The sequence below is a fragment of the Pholcus phalangioides genome, unplaced genomic scaffold (genome assembly GCF_987345545.1).
Source record: "Pholcus phalangioides strain wild (caught in Gottingen) unplaced genomic scaffold, Ppha-v1.0 ptg000008l_1, whole genome shotgun sequence".
NCBI classification, from domain to species: domain Eukaryota; kingdom Metazoa; phylum Arthropoda; class Arachnida; order Araneae; family Pholcidae; genus Pholcus; species Pholcus phalangioides.
Window position 1 is genome coordinate 54,155,658 of NW_028301601.1, and position 20,804 is coordinate 54,176,461.

Consider the following 20,804-nt stretch of genomic DNA (forward strand, 5'->3'; position numbering starts at 1 on the left):
CACAATTTTCATAAAGATGAATTGAAGTGAGCCGTTAGAAAAACGGGATGGCTGAAAATGTGAAAACTACTGGAAAGTCAACACATCAATGTATGGTTCACATTTGAGCACAGCACTGCGTTTTCGTTACACATTCTATTTCATCTGATATTCTGAGCCCCACCTCCAACTAACAATATCGCAGTGCCAGATCTAATTATCATGGAGGTCCTTCTCATGCATCTAGGGGGCCCGGGACCATGGAATGAAATGGCCCTGCTTACAGAACTTTATTTTTCATAAATAAAAACTTTGCTGACTATGCAACTAGTTTTTAACTTTATTAGAAAGCAGTTTTGATCTTTATCAATTTTATACCTTTCCGATTTATTTTTCCCCCCAGCTTAAGTAACAAATTTGTTTACGTTTTTGTCCCAAATATTACAAAGAAAAGTTGCATCTGTAATCTCAGATATGGCTCATTTGAAGAAAAAAATAAACATTAAAAATTTACGTAAATTTAGTGTTCTTGAACGTGGATTGTGCCATTGATGGGGAAAAAAATCGAAATGATTTTCAAATTAACCAATCAAGGCTAATCGTTTGCTTTGTGCAATTACCTATTATTAATAGCAGACGATTTTTACTATTAGCACAGTACAGGATACATAATAAAAGCATGGCTGTGAAATTTTTTTTTTCATAGGATATCCTGTGCTAATTAGTGAATAAAATCTATCAAAATAACTTTCAAATCAATCTGGTTTGTCGTCTGCTTTCTGCAATTATTTATAACTAATATCAGAAAGCAGACGACAAACCATGTTAGATTAATTTTCATAGGTCACTGCACAATATAAAACCTAATTTAAAGGGGGCTATGTTTCAGACGTTGCTGTGCACATCAGCCACATGAGAACTTCAATCTCTCTCTCCTCGGTACTCTTTATTATTTTTTCAACCACAACTTTTCCAACTGCGATGCACTCAGTGAGAAAGAGATGGCACTTACAAAATTATGAGAGATTCATCTTTCAAAAACGTGATAACAATTCAACCTTGAATGCTGTTGATCCAAAGAAAAAGGGAAGATGGAAGGTATTATAACTATTTATTTATAATACACAACAAACAGATTATAACATGTATAAAAATACAGTGTGTGTGTTTTTCTTTTTCAAAATAGTAAAGATTTCTTTTAACATATGCTTTCTTCAGTCATTCAAAGGTGGTGATGTATCAATCGCTGTCACAGATACTCAATATTTGATGATTTTTCAGAAAGGGATCATCATGGTAAACACAATATTTTGACTTATTCATTAAATAATTAAAATAAATTATTTTGCATTAATATTTTTATGATATGCTGGGCTGCAACTAGAAGATGTTGATCCACCAGGACAAGTATTTATTTTGGCCCTTTCCTAATGTCGAACGAGCAGTCAAAGGATGTTACTTAGCTCCTAGGGCACCAATTTCTCCTGCTACACTAAAGGGTCCTGATAATGACCCCCCCCCCCGCACATCCTGGAGCAGGGCCCCTAGGCTGAGATATTCTACGGACCCTCCAGATCAGACTTTCACGGGCACAACTTGCAAAGAAATGTGAGTGATACAGAATTTAGTTATATATACATTGAAGAAAACAAGTTTTGTATCATCCTAGAATGAAGACGATTATATGAGAATAGCTTCCTTTATCAATCACCTTTGGTTAAATTTTTTTGTTTTGAACCTATTTCTCAAAATTTAACTAATTTTAAATAACTTTTTAAGGTTTTAATCTGAAGGTTTCTAAACTCTTTATAACCAAACGTTTAAAACCTCTCATCATGACCAGGAGAATAATCTCAATATAAAAGTTGTCATTGAAGGGTGGGGGGGGGGGGGTGATTATGCCAAAAAATTGTTTTGTTGTAAATGTTTCAGGCAATGAAAACTGATTTATATTTCATAATGTAAACAAAATTAGTAAAAAAATTTAAATTATTTAAAAGAAAAATTAATATTCTCCATTATTCTCCAATTTTTACATCCAGGAGAATACTAACCTCCACATCTAAATTTTCACAACCATTAACCACTTCATGTACAAGCATTTTGCAAGAAATTTTGACTATCTCTATTTAATGAATCTGCAATAAATATACTATCCTTGTCCTAAACTAACTGCACGTTAGAAAAACAAGGGGGGGGGGGGGCAAGAAAAAAATACAAAAGGAAAAATTATAACATACGATTTTTTTAGGGTCCTCTTCCCCCCCCCCCACCCTATGTGTTCTTTCGCTTTTACATGTATAGTAGAAAGATAGGCGCATTATGTGTGTGGGGAAAAAATCTTTAGATAATAGGCTGTAGATAATAGGGTTGCTATAAAGCTTCGCAATGGTGAAGAGAGGAAAGAAAACAAACTGTTTGACTATATTCTACTGGAGTTTGGATGTAATATTGCTCTCGTGATTGTAAAGAGGTTAAAAAAAGTTTGATACTGATAAGTAATTTAACAGTAATTTACTTATTACTTTAGAATCTAATCAATATCCATTTTTTAGTTTTATTTTATCACTTCGCAAATGAAGAGTAATTTTTCCCTAGCTGATAACTACTCCATATTCAAAAGAAAGAGATATTTATTTTTTTAAACTGGGATCTGATTATATTTGCATGAACTGTTTTATTTCTTCTGGTTTCTTTAGGAGAACCTGTTTTTAGGTAGTGTTACAGGCAGTCTACGTGGGGTAGCTGAAGGAGCCACTTTGATGTTTATTCTACAAAACAAAGTACTAATTATGATCTGTGTTTGTTATACTGCAATAAGATAAAATCTTATTTTTGTTTATTAACTTCTATGATAATATGTTATATAAGTGAATGTTATACTTCAATCCTTCTTGCTTTCAGTTTTGAAGTATTTAAATGCCCTTTAAATGAAAATTGTTATTTTGTCATACCATGGTAATTAGAATTGGGGGGGGGGGGGTTATCCCTGACTGAGTTACATTTGGTTACACAGGGTAAGGCACACCATCTTAAAGGTTACAAATGATAGCTAATTAATTTAAATATATCTCATGTAGCAACAGCTATTTTGGCTCTGATTAAACCAGGATTTGGATCTAAAATCACTGCACAGAAAAAAAATTATTGCTTACCAATTTATGAGAAATTTGTGTGTTGATTTGTTCTTTTACACTTCAAATAAACCAGTTTTGCGAGTGCTGCAATCATATTCAACAAATGTACTCAGCAAATCTCAGGTAGTCAAATTGATAATTAAAAATCATAAAAAACCAAGAGCTTTTAAGAAGTTTTCTTGTTTGGTATTTCCTGAAATATCATCTCAAGGAATACATTAATACATCCATCCCAATAAATACATTAATACACGATGCCATTATACACAAAACTAAAGTATTTATACACAATTATGATGATTTTTTTTTATATTATGAGAATACTTTTTTTTAATAAAAATTAATATCTTGCATAGGTTAAACCTGAACATGAATAACCTCATTTTAATTTAATAATCAGGGTAAAATAAACTATGTCATGTTATTAAGATCAATATAGCTTTGAAAATCGTATAACTTACAGGATGGGCATAGACGATTCCGTACTCAGTTCTCAGAGTCCGATTCCAAAGGCGCTTCGAACAACTGCCAAGAATGTGTTGCCGAGCTTTCTGTATACTTTCCAATAATGGATACAAGTTCTGGAAACTTTGTTGGAACGACCTCCTCGTCTATTACTCAGGTACAGAGTGTTCGCCAATGCGCATCTAGATGCGTGATTTGTGCACCAAAGTTCAATTTGGTATGAAATTAAATTTTGTTGAGTGAAAACACTCCTTCAAATTTTAGGTAATTTTTTAAATAATTATTTCCCACTCATAAAAAAATTAATAAAAGCCATTCTTTTTACAAAAATGTTCCTTAAAATTTTAGAGAGAAGTGAAAAATGACTCTTCAAAATTATTTTTTCGGATAACACTGCTCAGGTAGATTGGTATTCACATTTTCAACTTCTATGTCTGAATTACTTAAGACAGTTTAGAGCAGTGTTTCCCAACCGGGGTGCCACGATATTGGCTAAGGGTGCCACGAGATATTATGGACATGAATAAAAAAAATATATATATATATTACTATCCACTTAAGGTCTTAAAATAAATTAAGTCACAACCATCTGGTGACTTGTCAGCAATGATGAGCTTTGGCCTGAGTTAGGTCCGACCGTCTATGTATGGTTCCATTCAGTGCACACGAGCTCCAAGGAAAGATATAAAATCTTTGTATAGATGAATTGTACCTGCATAGAATTTTACCATATTGCAGTTATTTGTCTTACACAGAAAATTGCAGGTTTTAATGATTATGTGTTTCATTGCCAACTGTAATGCTTGATTTCAAGTATATGTGCTCTAAGCATCAATCACAAGTTTCACATTAATGATTAATTGAACAAAACTCTACTGATGTATTTTTACTCTGTGATTTTTGTTGTAGTACACTGTATTCAAGGAGAAGCGTGCCCTAAGTTTTTAATATTATTCCCAAGGGTGCAGCGAACTTCAAAAGGTTGGGAAACGCTGGTTTAGAGAATGATCAGGGTCATCACTTTTGGAAACTGCGATGTAGCTTATAGTATGATGTGGATACATCTTTTTTTTAAATGTATGGAAGTAAATAATTTATAACCTACTTAATTAAGTGGCTAAGAGTAAATGACAATCTGATGGATTCAGGGTGAAATAAGAGAGAGAGCGAAGCCCATTTAAAACATTACTTACATAATGAAATAAGTTAATTTTTTTAATGAGATTTCCCATTTCAACATTTTCTATTCATGAATGATTTTGTAGTTACATCTCTTCATACACAAAGAAAACTTCTGCTTACATTGTATTTTTTATTTATAGGTGGTTAATGAAGTGTCAATACATTCAGATCAACAAGATTCAGATGAAAGTCTCAGGAAAGCTATAATTCACTGTTTGCGAGATCCAACTTTTCCTGCTTTTGTCTCTAGAGTTAAAACAGAACTTGGCAAGTTAAGCTCATAACATAATTTCCTGATAAATATTTTGATTACTTATATTTTTGATTTTGTTATATGGAATAAAAATGTTTGATAACTTATTACAGATCTCTGTATTATTGCTATTTAAGTTATTTGCTTCATACTGAATCAGTTTTATTCAAATCTTTACATGAGAATAGTCGGAATGTTTTTTAATGATTATGGTTGATCAATTTAGTATTAATTTTAATGTTTTAAATGGAAGATAAGTTTCAAGCTTCATACATTGAGAAGAACATTTAATTATGAACAAGTGTTGATATCTATGTTTAATTGTGAATCACAGATTTATGAGCACATACATTTTCTTAAAAAAAGCTATCCACATTTGATCATTTCAAATGTGAAGTTGATTTTTTAAAAAGTACTGAATGTGGAAAGAGATTTTTACAGATAAAATATTGTGTATCAATGGCACATCAATGCAAAAGCTATTTAACAACACTGTATCTTCAACAAATGCACCGTCAGTCATAATATTTCAAATTTACAATACTATTAATCATCAATTCTGTCACCGATTTGATTATTTATATTTGTATGCAGCCAAATTACTTTTTACTTTAGTCCTGTAGAAGTTCATTTAAGTTCTATGTTTAGTTGGGTAGCCTATGTGGGTGTAAAAGAAAAGCGCTTCAGATTTGACAGAATTTTCATTATTGAAATTAAAACTAAAAGAATTAGGTAACCTAGTAGCTTCATTCTCCAATAAAAGCAGCATTCATTTCATCAGGTATAGATTCAAAATCCTGGTTAGGTCCTATTCAAAGAAAATTTTCCGGTGTTCCATACACAACAATGATTGAACAATTAAAGTTAAAATGAATTCAAAAATAACAGTGTAATAGTGTTTAATGAAAAACAATTAAATTAACAAAATAACAAATCAATATTCAAAAAAATGAATATGAAAATATAGATACCATTGATAAAATATGAGTATTCAAAATGTCAAAAATCAGAAGAAAAAAATCAGTAAAACATATGGTCCACATCTGAAAATGTAAAGACACCCAAGGGTTCAAAAACAATCAAGCAAACATAATAGATTGATTAAGTACTTCACATAAAAATAAAACATACTTTAGATATGAAAAAATACCAGAAACCTGAAATAGTAAGTTAAAACTAATCAAACAGACTTGTAAGAAAACACACAAAATTTTCACCAGGAAGTGTGTAAATTGTTAAAAATGAGATTTACTTATAAAATTGTCTAGCTTTGAGCATTTGTCTGAGTATTTCTACAAAGAGCTGAAAACTTTTGCTCATGGGAAAAAAAAACTGTGCAGGTTCAAACTCAATAATGAGATTTGGAAACCAAACTCTCAATAGATTTTTAAAGCCTATATCAACAGTTTAATAAATCCAATAATAAGCTCAGTTTGCAACTGAGTATTGTTCAATATTAATGCAGGTATTACTAGCTCATAGACACCATTTTTATTTTGAGAGATAAACAAACTAGAGCACCAATACAAGTTTTTACTTTTACAAATGGGCATGTAAAAATTAAGAAATAAATCATTGCTTGTTGATTTCATAAAAGTTTTGAGTTCAATATGTTTACCATAATTTTAAAGAATTTAAATCTGAAATATTGGCCAGCTGGAACATATTGAAACATGACGCAAACAAGTTAGTAAGAGACATGTCTGAAATATATTTAAGTGGAGGATGTGTAAAAGAAAAATGTTTCATATGCAAGGCGGCAGGATAAAAAAAAATTCTTATAGCCCAATGGCCGAAGTCATCACTAAGTGATAACAGTAAAGACAATCAAAAATGATCTATACTCAATATTACACTATTATCAGAGGCATCAACACAAAGAAAACTTTGATGGAGCCTAACGTTGCCAGACATCAGGTATATATGGGATTCAAGGGGGGTATGCAGGGAGCAGGAGAATTTTATCACGTCTATGAGTTATTGGTTATTTTTCGGGAGGGGAGTTCAAAAGCTCTGAAATTCCAGAGCCAATGCACCATACCTAAACATACTATGAGGTAACTGACAATGTTTTTGTTTGCTGAAAATATACTTTTTGAAACTTGCACTAATAAAACTATCATAGAATACAAGTTTAATTTAGAATTAAACTTTCACTTTTTTGAGACAAAAAATACAAAACAAAGTGTAGTGTTATAGATAATAGTCAATCAAAAAATGGAAGCATATAGAATGTGTAAAAAATAAGTATATTAATAATAAGTAATATAGGTAAAAATAATATATTTAAAATTTTTCAAAAACACTCATTCAGTGAAGTCCAGATAACGAGTTGATTGGGATCAAAACTGATTAGGATTTCTGAAAACTCTCATAAGAAGTGGACTTTCCATCATAGAATGATCAAGATGTATAACAAAATCTTAGGCAAAACCATTTCAGAACTGGACAAAACGAGAAAAAAAGGTGAGTTTTCTTATACCACTTCATTTTCCCCACACATTAAATATATTCTATTAACCATCAGTTTCAGAATTCAATTAGATTTGCACATACCTCCTCTGTAAAGTTGAATGGCCCAAACCAAAAAAGGCAAAAAAAAAAACAAAAAAAAAAACCCACCAAAAAACAATCAGGATTTGCATCAGATGGGGGTGTAACAGCCTCTTCTATCCATAAGATTACAAGGAGAATTGGGAATAGGCACACACAGAGGATTTAGCAACAATTTTGAGAATCACTATTGCAGCAAAAAAAAAAAAAAAAAGAAATCAAAACTTTCTGGAGTGTCTCAGATTATGCAGAACGGGGCTTACTATATTGTTTAGATTATCTGCTGTTTAGATTATTGAGGTTCTACTGTATAAGCAGTTATATCTTATGAAAACCTGATGAAAGTAAACTATAATCCAGCCATGTGCTTAATCCAATGTTTTCAGGTTAGTTCTTTCACGTATAAATGGAAAGAGGGAAACATTTTACTGCACGTCCAGGGCCCAACATTGATATGAGGGGGTCCTGGGCAAAGTAGAAATTATGGAGCCCACTGCAACTAAGGTCAAATATATTTAGTTAATCAATGAGTATATGTTGCTTGAATATAAAAATGAAAGTGAGAAATTACCCCACCTGCTCATGCAAAAATCAGGCCCTGTGTGTCTCTGCACAGTAGTTTACATTATTTAAATGATTTTTTTCTTTTCAACTGCCTTCCAGGTAATCCTGTGACTTAAGTAGTCCCGCATAACCCTGGTCTGCGATGTGCCAGATTAGTGGGAGTCTACTGTAGTAGTGAAGCACCTCTGGAAACAAATGGTGTGAGAATTTGATTGTCAGAGTAAAAACTTTGAAACTGGACACTTTGAACTTGCCTGAGTCTGAATTTCAGTTTCAAACATACTGTGTCAAGTTTTCATATACATATATTTACATCGCATACATATAATTAATTTTTATACATTATCATTATATATTTATAAAATATATATTTTATACAACAAATATAATTAGCACATACAGTTTTATATCAACTTTTCATAAAATGTTTATTTGAAATAGCTTATTAACCTCTCAACTATTTCAAACCTTCACTATGTCTGAATCATAAAATATTCAAAATATATAATTTCATAAATGTTCAACATGATTGACATTAATTTGTCTTCAATAATGATGAACTTTATTCAATTCCTTGAAAATTCTAACAAGTATATTCACAATAGCGTGTTGCATAGGAAACATTAAGCTCAATTCCAGCAATGGATATCAATCACGACTCTTACTCAGTGGGATTATTACAACTTCATAGTATGCAAATCTCAAAAATATTTGTCATTCACATTTCTACTATTCATCAAAGTCAGGAACTTTGCAATAAAGCTTTGATTATCAATGAATAAGTACATAATTGAAATCAGACTAGAGAAGTAAACTAATCTGTTTGGCGCCCTCTTGAGTTTGCTTTATATATATATATCACAACAAATCCACGTCATAATAAAATATATCATGGGTAAAAAAATCTGTGAAAAAGCACAGGTTAAAAAAAAATCATGTGTTTGAATTTTGATAAAATTATCAAATGTTAAACATTTTGGGACCATTATTTCACTTTTTTTTGTCTGACTCTATGTCCCCTGTATCTGTTGACTTTTGGGGCATCTCATGTTTGATCTCCTTGATTTGCTCCATATGTCTTTCGATTGCGTCCTTGTGCTGTGCTATCATTTTCTCGTGACGAGAAATCTCTTCTTTAAGATGATTCTTCATTTTCATGAGCTGTTTTCTTTGCTGAAGAAGAAAATGAACCAATGAGATTTATTTTCTGCGTATAAAAAGGATAAATTTAATGGAAAATATTCACTTTTGAATACTTTCCAAAAATAATGATTATATAGTAAAACCTTCTAACAACAGCTACTAACAGGACTGCAAAAATATGGCTGTTATTGGGAATAACCGTTTTAATACTGAAATAAAAAAACTAAAATTTGTAATCTATTAAACAAGCAAATTAATTTGTTCTGCAATTGATAGTGATAACTATATAATTGCTTATATTAAAATATATGATTATATTGTGATAACATAATTTATTAATCGATCTACAGCACCATTTTGGCATCCTGTGTACCAGCAAACCCAAATAATTCTTTGTTCTCACTCACAATCAACTAGACTACACATGTTCAACTCATGATGCACAGGCAAAGTGTGGCCCTCGATCTCAAACCTAATTTTGTAAGAATGAACTAAGCAGCACACTCACAGATCATATCACCGATCCACAGTAGATTTACAGATCACTTAAGTGACCCGTGGCACATTCCCACTTCAATTAAAAAGTCTGCAGCACATTTTCAAATCACTCTCAAGTGGTAATTTCCCCCTTTCTACTGCCTTCAATATGTCCATCTAGCATTTGCACAGAGGAAAAGAAACCACGCAATATTTTTTTCCTATGGAGTTGAGGAGGGGGTGAAATCCATTGAAAATTATTTTTCTTATAGTAATATGCATGTTTTTTTTCATCTCCATGTCTACAGTGGCTTTTCTTCAAAAATCGTTGTTCGGAGGTTACCTGTAATGTCACATCTATGGGACATGTTCAGTTCCAACGAAATGTGGCTGTTGTTTGGAAGTGACTATTAGTGGAGGTTTTACTGTATATATAAAGGATGAGTTAGGTCCTCTTCTTTGGGTCCCATGATAAGGCTCCTGATTTTTCTTTTTTAATTTTGCACTTACACAACCCATTGCATTTACATATTTTGGAATTTCGAATGAAAGTATATTGTCACAGCAATCTATATATATAAAATTGATTTTCTGTGTGTCTGTGTGTCTGTGTGTGTGTATGTTCTCTATACAAATCTACAATTTTAGATCGATCGTCGCCAAATTTTGCATATATACCAAATGGGACCCGACTTGAACGATAGGCTACTTTAAAATTTCGTCAGAGCAGGGCAAATGCCCCAAATGGGCAAAAAACTGTCGGGCAACAATGGTTTCTGGGCCTCAACAATCACTTTCCGAACGTTTACTTTGGTTACCATGGTTCCCTAGCAATGCGCAAATATTTTTTGAAACAGAAACAGGCAGATGAATAATTAGAACTTCAGGGGGGGGGGGGATCGAAATACTTGGCACCCCTTGAAAAGGAAAAAAATATATATTCATTTCTACGTTCCTTTAAATCTAGATTTGTTTGTTTCATGAGTCGCGCAGTGAGTCGCCATATTGGTTCAACTTGAACATGGTTTGTATGTCCCTCAAGAAAAAGAGAGGGAGATATCACGTGATCCAAAAAGCCTCATCAAAGAAAACCCGGGCAACGCCGGGTATTATAGCTAGTTATATATATAATGAATTATACGATATATAACGATTAACAAATGTATAAAGGAGCTCCCAATATCCCTCCTTGTCTTTCAGAATTTTCTCTGGCACAACCGCGCCCTTGAGGAAATGAGCTAAAATCACATAAATGACAGAGCCTAGTCTGTTCTGTATGTATATATATAGGCATGTTCACTTTTACTGAAAGATTTGTAAAAAGAAAATATTCTGGAATTTAATTTTAATAGATACATCAAAGTTGTCTTGAATCATAAAATTGGTGAGAGAGTTGAACCGAAAAAAATCGTAATTGTCAAATACTCTCAGAATTACACTATATAATATGCTCTCAAGACCAGTAAAAAATTTGTCAGGATAGATGATTCAAACCAGGACATCTGGCCACTATATATGTAGGTGCATAAAGTGACCGGTGCAATAAAACAAGACCACGTAGCGCAAGTGTATAAATGCGAATTTCACAAAGAAGAACTAGAAATCACAAATCTTTTTTTCATACTGGCATCTATAGGCCTAAGCATAAAAAATATCAGCATAAAAGCTAACCAGTTTTTTAAAATACTCTTCTTCCCTGGCAGCTTCTAATTTTCCAAAAGTACCACCAGCATCCCTGGAAAAAAGCAATACATGGGTATGAGACAATGCCCCATTTTTTTAAGACGAGATTATAACCATCAAAACAGGAACAGAGAAAATAAAAAAAATTAAATATTCTCCTAGATCAAGTTTACAAATACAATTTTTTTTTCTAAAACTGACACTGCGAAGAAATTTCCATCTCAATAAGATTTCAGCAGTAAAAAGATGTACTGCAATGAATCAGAAAATTTTGTGTCACTCTTAAAAGACTTCAATTTTATCAATCATATATCTGTATGACGGAGGTAAAGGGCACACGTCAAAAGGGAAATTTTACAGGAAAGCCATCTAAAGATTTTTCTGATGATGTTTTTCCTATAGAGCTCACTTGTTTTATTAAGTGAATATCTGTTATTTATTAAAGTAGAACTTTTAGTGTCTTATCCCTATGAATAGTGCATAGCTGCTAACTTTTGAAAATGACAATTAGGCAGGGCTGTCTCAAACAGCATCATGGGCCCCCGTGCCAAGTGATTTTTCTGAGGCTCTTTACCGGGTAAATTCTCGAAAATTTCAACCAAATCTCATTTGTGTGAGGCCCCTTTTTTCTTGAGGCCACGATGGGCCCATGCCTTAAGATGGCACTGCCATTTTAGGGAGGTTTTCCTATGGATCCAAATAACATACAAAAATAGATATGAGGGATATTTGAAGACAATATAGGGATTTCTCATTAATTTAAGTAAAATTGTAGGGTTATTTCCTTAGCAAAAAGCGACATCGTTCAAGTCATCGCCAATCATCTTCAAAATAGGTTAAATTATCTGTCATTACTACTCTCAAATCATGCCAACAAAAAAATTGTCAACAGGCTCGAAATGGGACATCTTGCCAATTTTGGATGTTGAAAAGTGGAATTGATGCTGACTATTTGGCAAATTTTGGCTTCACCCCCTCAACAACTGACTATTTCTTGTGATTTGACGCAATGAGAGCAATCTACATTGCCTGTGACGTGATTTCGAGGATAAAAAAATGAAAGCACACACACAACAGGCTTTTCTCTGTCTAAACTCTTTAGGAATATTCTCCTCCCCAAAAGTAGGGATTCATTTTACAAGCACGGTCGAAATTCTGGATATTTTTCTGGAGTCCGGAAGATGAAGAAATTCAAGAGAATCCGGGAAACTTGGCAACTATAACAGTTGTAATGAAAGTACTGAAAATTGATAGCGTCTGCCCTAAATAAACGAAAATTGACATAGTACCCTTTACCTCTGGCATACAGATATAGAAAATTTTAGATGCCAACACCATTTTTTTTGGTTGTCATAGCAATCTTGCAGCTGAATTTGTCAAGCCCTAAACCAGAGGTCTTCAACCTTACTGCCTGTACCCATCATTAAAAGAGCACCTTTACGGCAAGTTTAACATACGAATGTGTTAAATTACCGTATCATTGAGTGCAATTTCTCCAAGGTGTTTAACTGTAATGTTGATCAAGTGCTCGTGTACCAGAACTTGGACATGAGTATCGAGCACCCCTGGGTACTTCAGGGAGCACCATGGTGCTTCCAAGCAACAGTTTGAAGATCCCTGCCTTAGAATGCACTACAATAAAATGTAACATTAATCTATTTCGCAACACAATAATGAGAAATGTGACCCATTACCTCACTGCACCTCCAGATCCACCTCCCTGGAAGAAAAGATTATATTTGTTTCAATACATTGATGAACAGTAATCTATCATTGCGTGCAAATCATCTGAATTTGGGAAACATGTGAAAAGTTTAAAATAAAACTGATCGTATGATCAGGTTAATTATGTGCACAAATGGAAGTTGTTAAAGAAAAACTCTATGCTATTGAATACAGTGAATTCTTGAAAAAACAGCAAACAGTATTCTGCAAGCCTAAAAATATGGCTGCAGAGGGATTATGTTTGTATTAAAAGGTCAATTCACACGCTATTGTTCACATCTCTTTAAAAAATCAATGTTTTTGGTACTACCAGAAAATGCACTTATGTGATTTTGAGAGATGAATAAAAAAACTGTCATTGTAGCGGTTTCAAAACCTTTTCAAAATATTATTATAGAGGTACTTATCAAATGATATCTTCATATTCTATGCAAGGCTATCGTAAGAGCATCATGGGCCCCCAGGCCAAGTGATTTATCTGGGGTCCTACCTGACAAATTTTTGAAAATTTCAACAGGTACTAATTTCTCTGAGGCCCTCTTCCCTTGAGGTGCCCGGGTGGGACCATGCGTTAAGACTGCACTGGTCATCGTTTCTGGGATATACATATCAGAGATCCCACATATCTGGATTGTGGACTGAAAAGGTTGTGCACCCCCTTGTCTTTAGATGTCCTTCCATCGATCCCAAAAAATCCGGATCTATGTAAATATGATAATATTACATTCAATAAATCTGTTGAAATATATTTGTATCAATGTTAAACATAGGCGGAGATAGACTTGGAAGTCTGGCGGGGGGGGGGGGGGGGGAGCACGATGATGATGTTGTCAGTTCACATATACATTAGATCAGTCGACTCTACCTTTGATGCTGGGGGGGGGGGGGGCAATGCCCCCCGTATCTCCGCCCATGATGTTAAATAACAAAATTAAGAAAACTTTGGCCAAAAAATAAAAAAAAAATGGGGTATTTTAAAAAAAAAAGTCAGAATAAAGGAAAAAACTGACTGTCCTGGAAAATGCGGGACCCATGGTCACCGGGTTCAAAAAAAAACCACAAACAAACCTCCCAACAGGGAGCTCTAGATCTGCCCCTTGGGGACAAATACATTTAATGTAAACTGCTGAGGACACAGTTTAGCCCAATTTCGTGAGAATTGCCCATATATATATACACAGTCAAACCTCGTTAGTGCGTCACCCGGTTAACACGTCACTCTGCTTAACGGGTCACTTTTTGTAAGTCCCAATTGTTCTCATGCAGGAATTGGCACAGCTATTGCTTACTCCGCTTACTAAGTCATATTTCTGCTCTCCCAAGAGTGACTCATTAACGAGGTTTGACTGTATATAACTATGTATAGATGTGTATGGATTTTTAACAAATAATAAAAAAAAAATCTACAAACTTTTCCGGCACCGCTACCCCATTCTCCTGATGAAAAATAAGCAGCACTGAAAATATTTTAGGAGAAAAAAACTACCATTTACTAAACAGTCGAAATCAATGTAAAAATTTGCGAATCAAAAAATTTAATTAATAGACAAATATTAACCAAAAAGTGGGGTAAGTACACAATCCTTTATTCAGGAATAAACACAATTATTTTTTCCCCAGCACTGAACGAATAATTTGAGACACTTATTTTGCCAAGTGAACATATGTTGTGGCAGGCTCGTCATTTAGGAAGGGGGGGGTGTTCCCCCCCCCCTCCCCGGCTTTTGAAAATACACTAAAATTGGTATATATATACATACATTGAGTACATGTTCTTTGCCTCCCCTGGAAAAAGTTGAAATGACGGCCCTGTGTTGTGGTTCACGTGTAAAGTCAAACAACTTCACAAAGTGGCCACTGCCTGAAGTCTGGGCAACAGGGTAAAATTTCTGGTCACTTCAAAGATGCTAGACTTCAGACTTGGACCGTAATATATATATATATATATAATCATGTGGCCAAAAAAAAAAACCTCTCAAACAAAAAAACACTTTTTTGCTCAGTGATTTTGCCACCTTTCTCTTTTTTACTACCCATTCCTCAAATTCGCTACCCAATGCTATAACACACTTAGTCCCCTTTAATCCCTCTCTAAATCCCTCTTTTGGTCTCTCACATGTTTACACACTATCTTACAGGGGCAAATTAATAAACAGTGCACGGTGAGCAGTCCACCTGGGCGACAGAGTAGAATTTGGTTTATTTAGTTAGACAGGACTGATACCAGAAATAAGAACGTAATCTACTGGGCTTGAGACAGAATCTCTATCCGTGCAGAGCTTATTTCTTGCACTTCCTGCCTATCCCCTCCCCATGGCCCCCCACATCCTGCATAAGGGCCCCCCTAGGCTGGAATCTTCCACTGGCCCCCAAGCCAGATATTTCATGGAGGGCACCCTTCTACAGTTAAGCTTAACCTTCAGCTTATCATTAAGTATAATAAGCTGACCAGATTATTATTATTAAGTATTAATTTTTAATAACCTAGTTATTAAAAATTAGTAATCTAATGAGGTTTAGCAACCTCAATTCAGCATGTTGTCTTTAGATTTTAGGAAGAGCCATGTCCTTCATGAGGATCATACAGCCCGGGAGATAGACTTTTTCCCATACGCAAGGAAAACCTGTATAAAAATCTCAACAAGTAACTGAAGTTCTTTATACACATTGATTACTATTCTCTATACATGTTTACATAGTGTATCCTGTAGGATACAACATACAGGATACCTACTGCATAGTAGGTATTCTAAATGTTGTCCTATGTTGCATCCTACATATGTAGGTAGGTAAAATACTACGATATCTTTTCAACAATTGTACAAAATTTACACTGTCAATCTAAATTTTGCTCCACCATGGTCATTATATGCTAATTACAGCAAGACCTAAGCTGATTTTAGATGGCATCTAGAAGACCCTGCTTTGCCCCTAACTGGGATTCACGCCCCAGATGTGTCATTTTTATCAGCTAAAAAGATTTACATACTCTTAGTTGACATCACTAAAAGGCAATGAATAATGAATGTGTTTATTAAAATAACAATACCTTGCTTTAATTTGAATCTTTGAGGATTTCTGTAAACCCCTTAGAGCAAAGTTGAAGAGACTCATTTTCCTCAATGTTTACAAAAAGAAGTCTCGGACGGCTTTGACTTTAGAAATTATTCATTCACTTAAAAAACAAATATTTTCAAGGTGAGAATCTAAATTCAAAACAATTCGAAGACTGGAAGATTTACATAAATGAAAAGTCGTACTGAAAAATGGAAGTAAAGTGTTTAGTTTTTTTTTTGGCACAGCACATCAATTCAATGTGTAGTCACAGCCGAACACATTTCTGTCGTGCATCTTGACGCCACTCACTGATAGAGGACGTTAATCTATCTGTATCTGAGCTATAAGTAAAGTTTACTTACAGCTCAGTGACGCCACTAGAAAATTAACTATGGGGGGGGGGTTATGGGTAGACAATCGTAAAAAAATAATTTAGCAGCCGGGGCAAGCATGCATTTTGACGCACCCCATGCAATGTGGGTAGAGCAGTTAAAGGGTGAATTCGGCACCCCCTCCTGTCCAGCGTACCGAATCCGCTTTCAAACTGGACAAAAGATTCTTAGCCATTACTATTGTGGCATAAGTTGCACAATACACAGATTAGCCACAACCTCCTAGATCAGTCAAACCAGAGTAGATGGCTCACTGATTCATTTTTACACACTATAAAAACCCCATTAAGTCTTGTTCACATGAAAAGTCGAAAAAGTGGGTTTAAAACCTGCTTCAAGAATTTTCACCACAATATATGACCGCTCTTCATTTCTTTCCTTACGAAGGCAAAAAGGCAAGCAAGTGAAAGAGCTCCCAATACTACCGCAATATTTGCACATGTGAGCAGGGCTTTATGCTGAAACTTCCACTCAAATAAAAGAAATCAACCGGATCACAGGTTTCCAAACGTTGAGAACCACTGTCCCAGATAAGTATAATCTAGGAAGATGTGTGATAACCACATTGCGCATGAAATTGATTTATTTGGAGTTTCAACTAGTGTTCGAGCGGTTGAAAATAACTTGGAACAATTGACTTGACCGTGTTCTTCCATGTATTTCAACCATTTCCTCACATTTTCGGGATAGGAGGAGAGATCACTGCAGCCTTGGATTAACCAACAAAGTTAGGGATCATACTATGTTAATATATATAGCTAACAAATCTCTTAATACGATCAGGGAAAACAAAACACCCACTCATTATAAATCAAAAACTTTTTCAACATTTTATTCAGCATCCCAGTCCTAAATGATATATGTCAAACATGCCTATAAAAGTATACTACAGTAAAACGTCTATATAATGATACCCAAGAGAGAGAAGAAATGTATCATTTGATGTTACTATTGCAGATGAAATATATATTAACACTATGGAAAGTACATCGGGACCAGAGCACAATATAACTATATAAGCATCTATCGATGAAGAGGGTTACCATTATATAGGATTTTCACTGTATAAACCATACTTTCAGTAGCTTCCCTCAAATGTTTTCTATCCAGGGCATAAATCACCAAATCAGGATTATTTATTACTTATCAAGTCACCCAGCATATGAAGTCAATTTTATTCTGTCCCCAAGGGTGACATTACACTGAAAAGTCAGACTATTTCTATATGAATATGTTCATATATCCAATGGCATCAGAGCTGGGAGTGCTCAAGCACCCAATGTACTTTCTTACATGGGTCCAAGCATCCCCAGAACTGATACAGAAATCAAAATATTTTACATAAACCCCCCCCCCCCCTTGAGTCAAAATTATAGTGTTATTTTGCAGGAAAAAACGAATTCCCCCTCGAGAAAATTCTGTGTACGCTTATGATCACATCAAACAATTTTTTGCAAGCAAGAAAATCATCCTCCATCCAGACAAAAAAAGTTACAACCTTGGCCCAGAGTCCACAGAAGTGTCAACAGCTGGGCTGACAAATCAAACAGCAGCATTAAAAAGTTTTAAATATATATTTTCACTGCATTCTCTCTCTCTCTCTAACTTCTTACTTGCACTTTAACATTTTCTTTTGCAATTCGTTAGTTCGTTACTGCTGAAAAAGTTTATAGAAATTGAGAAATGCCAAAACGAAATCATTGAAATGGTTCTTGCAGAGCAGCTTTGATGAATACCTCAGGCATAAAAACTACAACACAATTTAAAAATTTTGTCTCTCAATTCAAAGGTGTCAAATCTTTTGGGATCTCCAGGCCACATTGGAATGTGCCCGAGTGGTGCAGTGATAAGATGCTCTTCTTCCACCATGAAGATTGCTGTCGATATCCATGGGTTCAAACCCAGTGAAAGGACTTAATCAAAAATAAGTTCTTTATCTATACCAAGCCTGGGGAAACCACCAATAGATGACACCTTCATTTCCTACCCAAATTCACTGGTTGGAAATTACTGTATGGCGATACATGACCAGAGTTGGTGTGCAGTAAAATTAGTAGGGTCACATTGAAAGGATGAATTCTACTATGGCCATTTCAAGAAGAAACCCATTTTTGGTCAAATCATAGCTGCGGAAATTTTGAACTTCATACCAATTTTTGCCTTGACTATATTTTTAGACCATTAACAACAAAAATGTCAACTAAAAGAGTAAAAAAAGATTCAAATTCTTTAGGGAAAATTAAATGAAAATGGGACAGTGGTTAAAATTTGGTTCATTTTTATGTAGAAGTAGAGCAAAGGTAAGGAAGGCAACTTCTACTGGAAAATGAACTTCACGTAAGTAATCACTCGGAAGCATGTGATATATGCTGGTGGTTGGCCAACAGTATCATCCGGCAGGCCATTGGTTCTTTTTTCATCTGTGAAATGTTTGCAAGTGAAGAAGGGCAACATGGTGTTATTCTTGCTTTAGTGGAAGGAAGGTAAAGATTGCGAAGTGCATCTTCAAACGAAGGCAGTATATGCAGACCATGCTGTCATTGACTCGTGTTTCCACGAGGGACAGGAATCTGTGATTGGTGACCTACTCAAGGTCCCCTCATCACAGGCGCTTTGGTGAAAGAAGTCGACCAGATAATCAGCTTAAGCAGATGATGCATTATAAAGGACATCAGCAAGAAGGTTGGAGTGTGATTTGGTTCCATTCGTGCCATCATTACAGACAAACACCACAACAGGAAAGTGAGTGCACGATCGAAATGCTTGTGCCAGTCCTGCATACAAGTCAATGATACAAGTCCATACACTGCCTTTGTTCGCTGATGCACTAATGGTCGTATTCACTGACAGAGTTTAAACTACAATCGCAGGTCAAAGGATTAGCGATAGACACGGATTGGTTAAAATCCTCAATTTAACCAATCCGTTTCGATCTTCAATCCTTTCACCTGCGATTGCAGTTTAAACTCTGTCGGTGAATACGGCTGTAAGCATACTGCAACTCCTTCCACCGCTAAAAAAACATGTTGCTCCCCCCCCTTTACTTCAAGACAAAGATGACAAAACTGGTTGCCTCTGGACAATTGTTGGCCGACCACCAGTACATATCACCTGCTTCCGAGTGACTACCTAGGGCAAGTCCATCCCCAGTTGAGGTTGCCTTCCTTACCTTCGCTCTACCTCTACACAAAAATGTTGCCCCACTCATACAAAAATTAACCAAATTATAACCACTATTCTGTTTTCATTTGATCCAACTTTATATGTTTCAACACACCATTGACCTATACGAAAGAGCAATTCATATGGGTGATGAACCGCCCAACAGTAAATTCAATAACTTGTCATTACTACATTCAAATCAAAATCACGCCAACAAAACATTTATCATCAGGACGACTTGACCGCAGAGGTACCTAACTGATGACCATTTGGGAAGGGGGGGGGGGTGGGGATCAAACACAGGTAACAGACTTTTCCCAAATAAATTCTTTCTCTTTGGGAATAACTTTTCTTTTCTCAATCACTTAAAATTTTGTAGATACGGTGAAACCTAAGATGGACACACTGAGACGGAAACCTGTCTCGAACAGAATCAAAATATAGTCTGTTCGATGATTAGTGCTTTAATGTGCACCTTTATAAAATGGAAATCTGTGTAGAGTGGAATATTATTTCTGTCTCTTGATGTCCCATTCCATACAGGTTTCACTGTATAAGAATATTTTGCAGGAGTTCAGAATCTGGAGTTGGAAAATAGAGCCTGATAGAAAATTTTGTAGACTCTGCAGCCATGTCATGGTATTAGAATAAATGGCATGATGATAAATGCAAAAGACAAATTGACTATTTCAAGTCAAAAACAATAAGTAAAGATCTTTCACTATATAGAAGAATGTTTGGCATTGTTCTGCGAGTCCATGGCTGACTGGAAATGTTCTGCAGTAAAAATCCCCATATATAGTCAAATCCTGTTATAATGAATGCCAAGAGATCGAAGGAATCACTTCGTTAAAACGAAATTTCGTTATAAAGGAATTCCAGGTTACCTAGCATAGTTCCTACAAAAACTTATTGGAGGGATTAGAAAAGCGTTCGTTAAAACGAGATTTTCGCTATAACGGTATTTGTCAAAACAGGATTCGACTGTAATAATGTTTTTCACATTTTTCTTAAAATCCTTCCAGATTGTTC

General features: G+C 34.7%; 2 protein-coding genes across 2 annotated transcripts; one reads left to right on the forward strand and one right to left on the reverse strand.

Moving 5' to 3' along the window:
• The first annotated feature begins 404 nt into the window (after positions 1–404).
• Positions 405–5,122, forward strand: LOC149084525 (uncharacterized). Its single transcript, XM_089235495.1, has 5 exons — positions 405–1,077; positions 1,198–1,275; positions 2,679–2,762; positions 3,580–3,738; positions 4,904–5,122. The coding sequence occupies exons 1-5, from the start codon at positions 892–894 to the stop codon at positions 5,045–5,047; spliced, it is 651 nt and encodes a 216-aa protein (XP_089091621.1). The 5' UTR covers positions 405–891; the 3' UTR covers positions 5,048–5,122.
• A 776-nt stretch (positions 5,123–5,898) lies between these two features.
• On the reverse strand, positions 5,899–16,300 carry LOC149084526 (ATPase inhibitor mai-1, mitochondrial-like). The gene is made up of 5 exons (XM_089234944.1): positions 16,211–16,300; positions 14,573–14,618; positions 13,131–13,156; positions 11,425–11,488; positions 5,899–9,306 (listed from the first exon to the last, which is right to left on the reverse strand). Exons 1-5 carry the CDS (start codon positions 16,273–16,275, stop codon positions 9,124–9,126), a joined length of 384 nt encoding a protein of 127 aa, XP_089091070.1. The 5' UTR covers positions 16,276–16,300; the 3' UTR covers positions 5,899–9,123.
• Between the last annotated feature and the right edge of the window lie 4,504 nt (positions 16,301–20,804).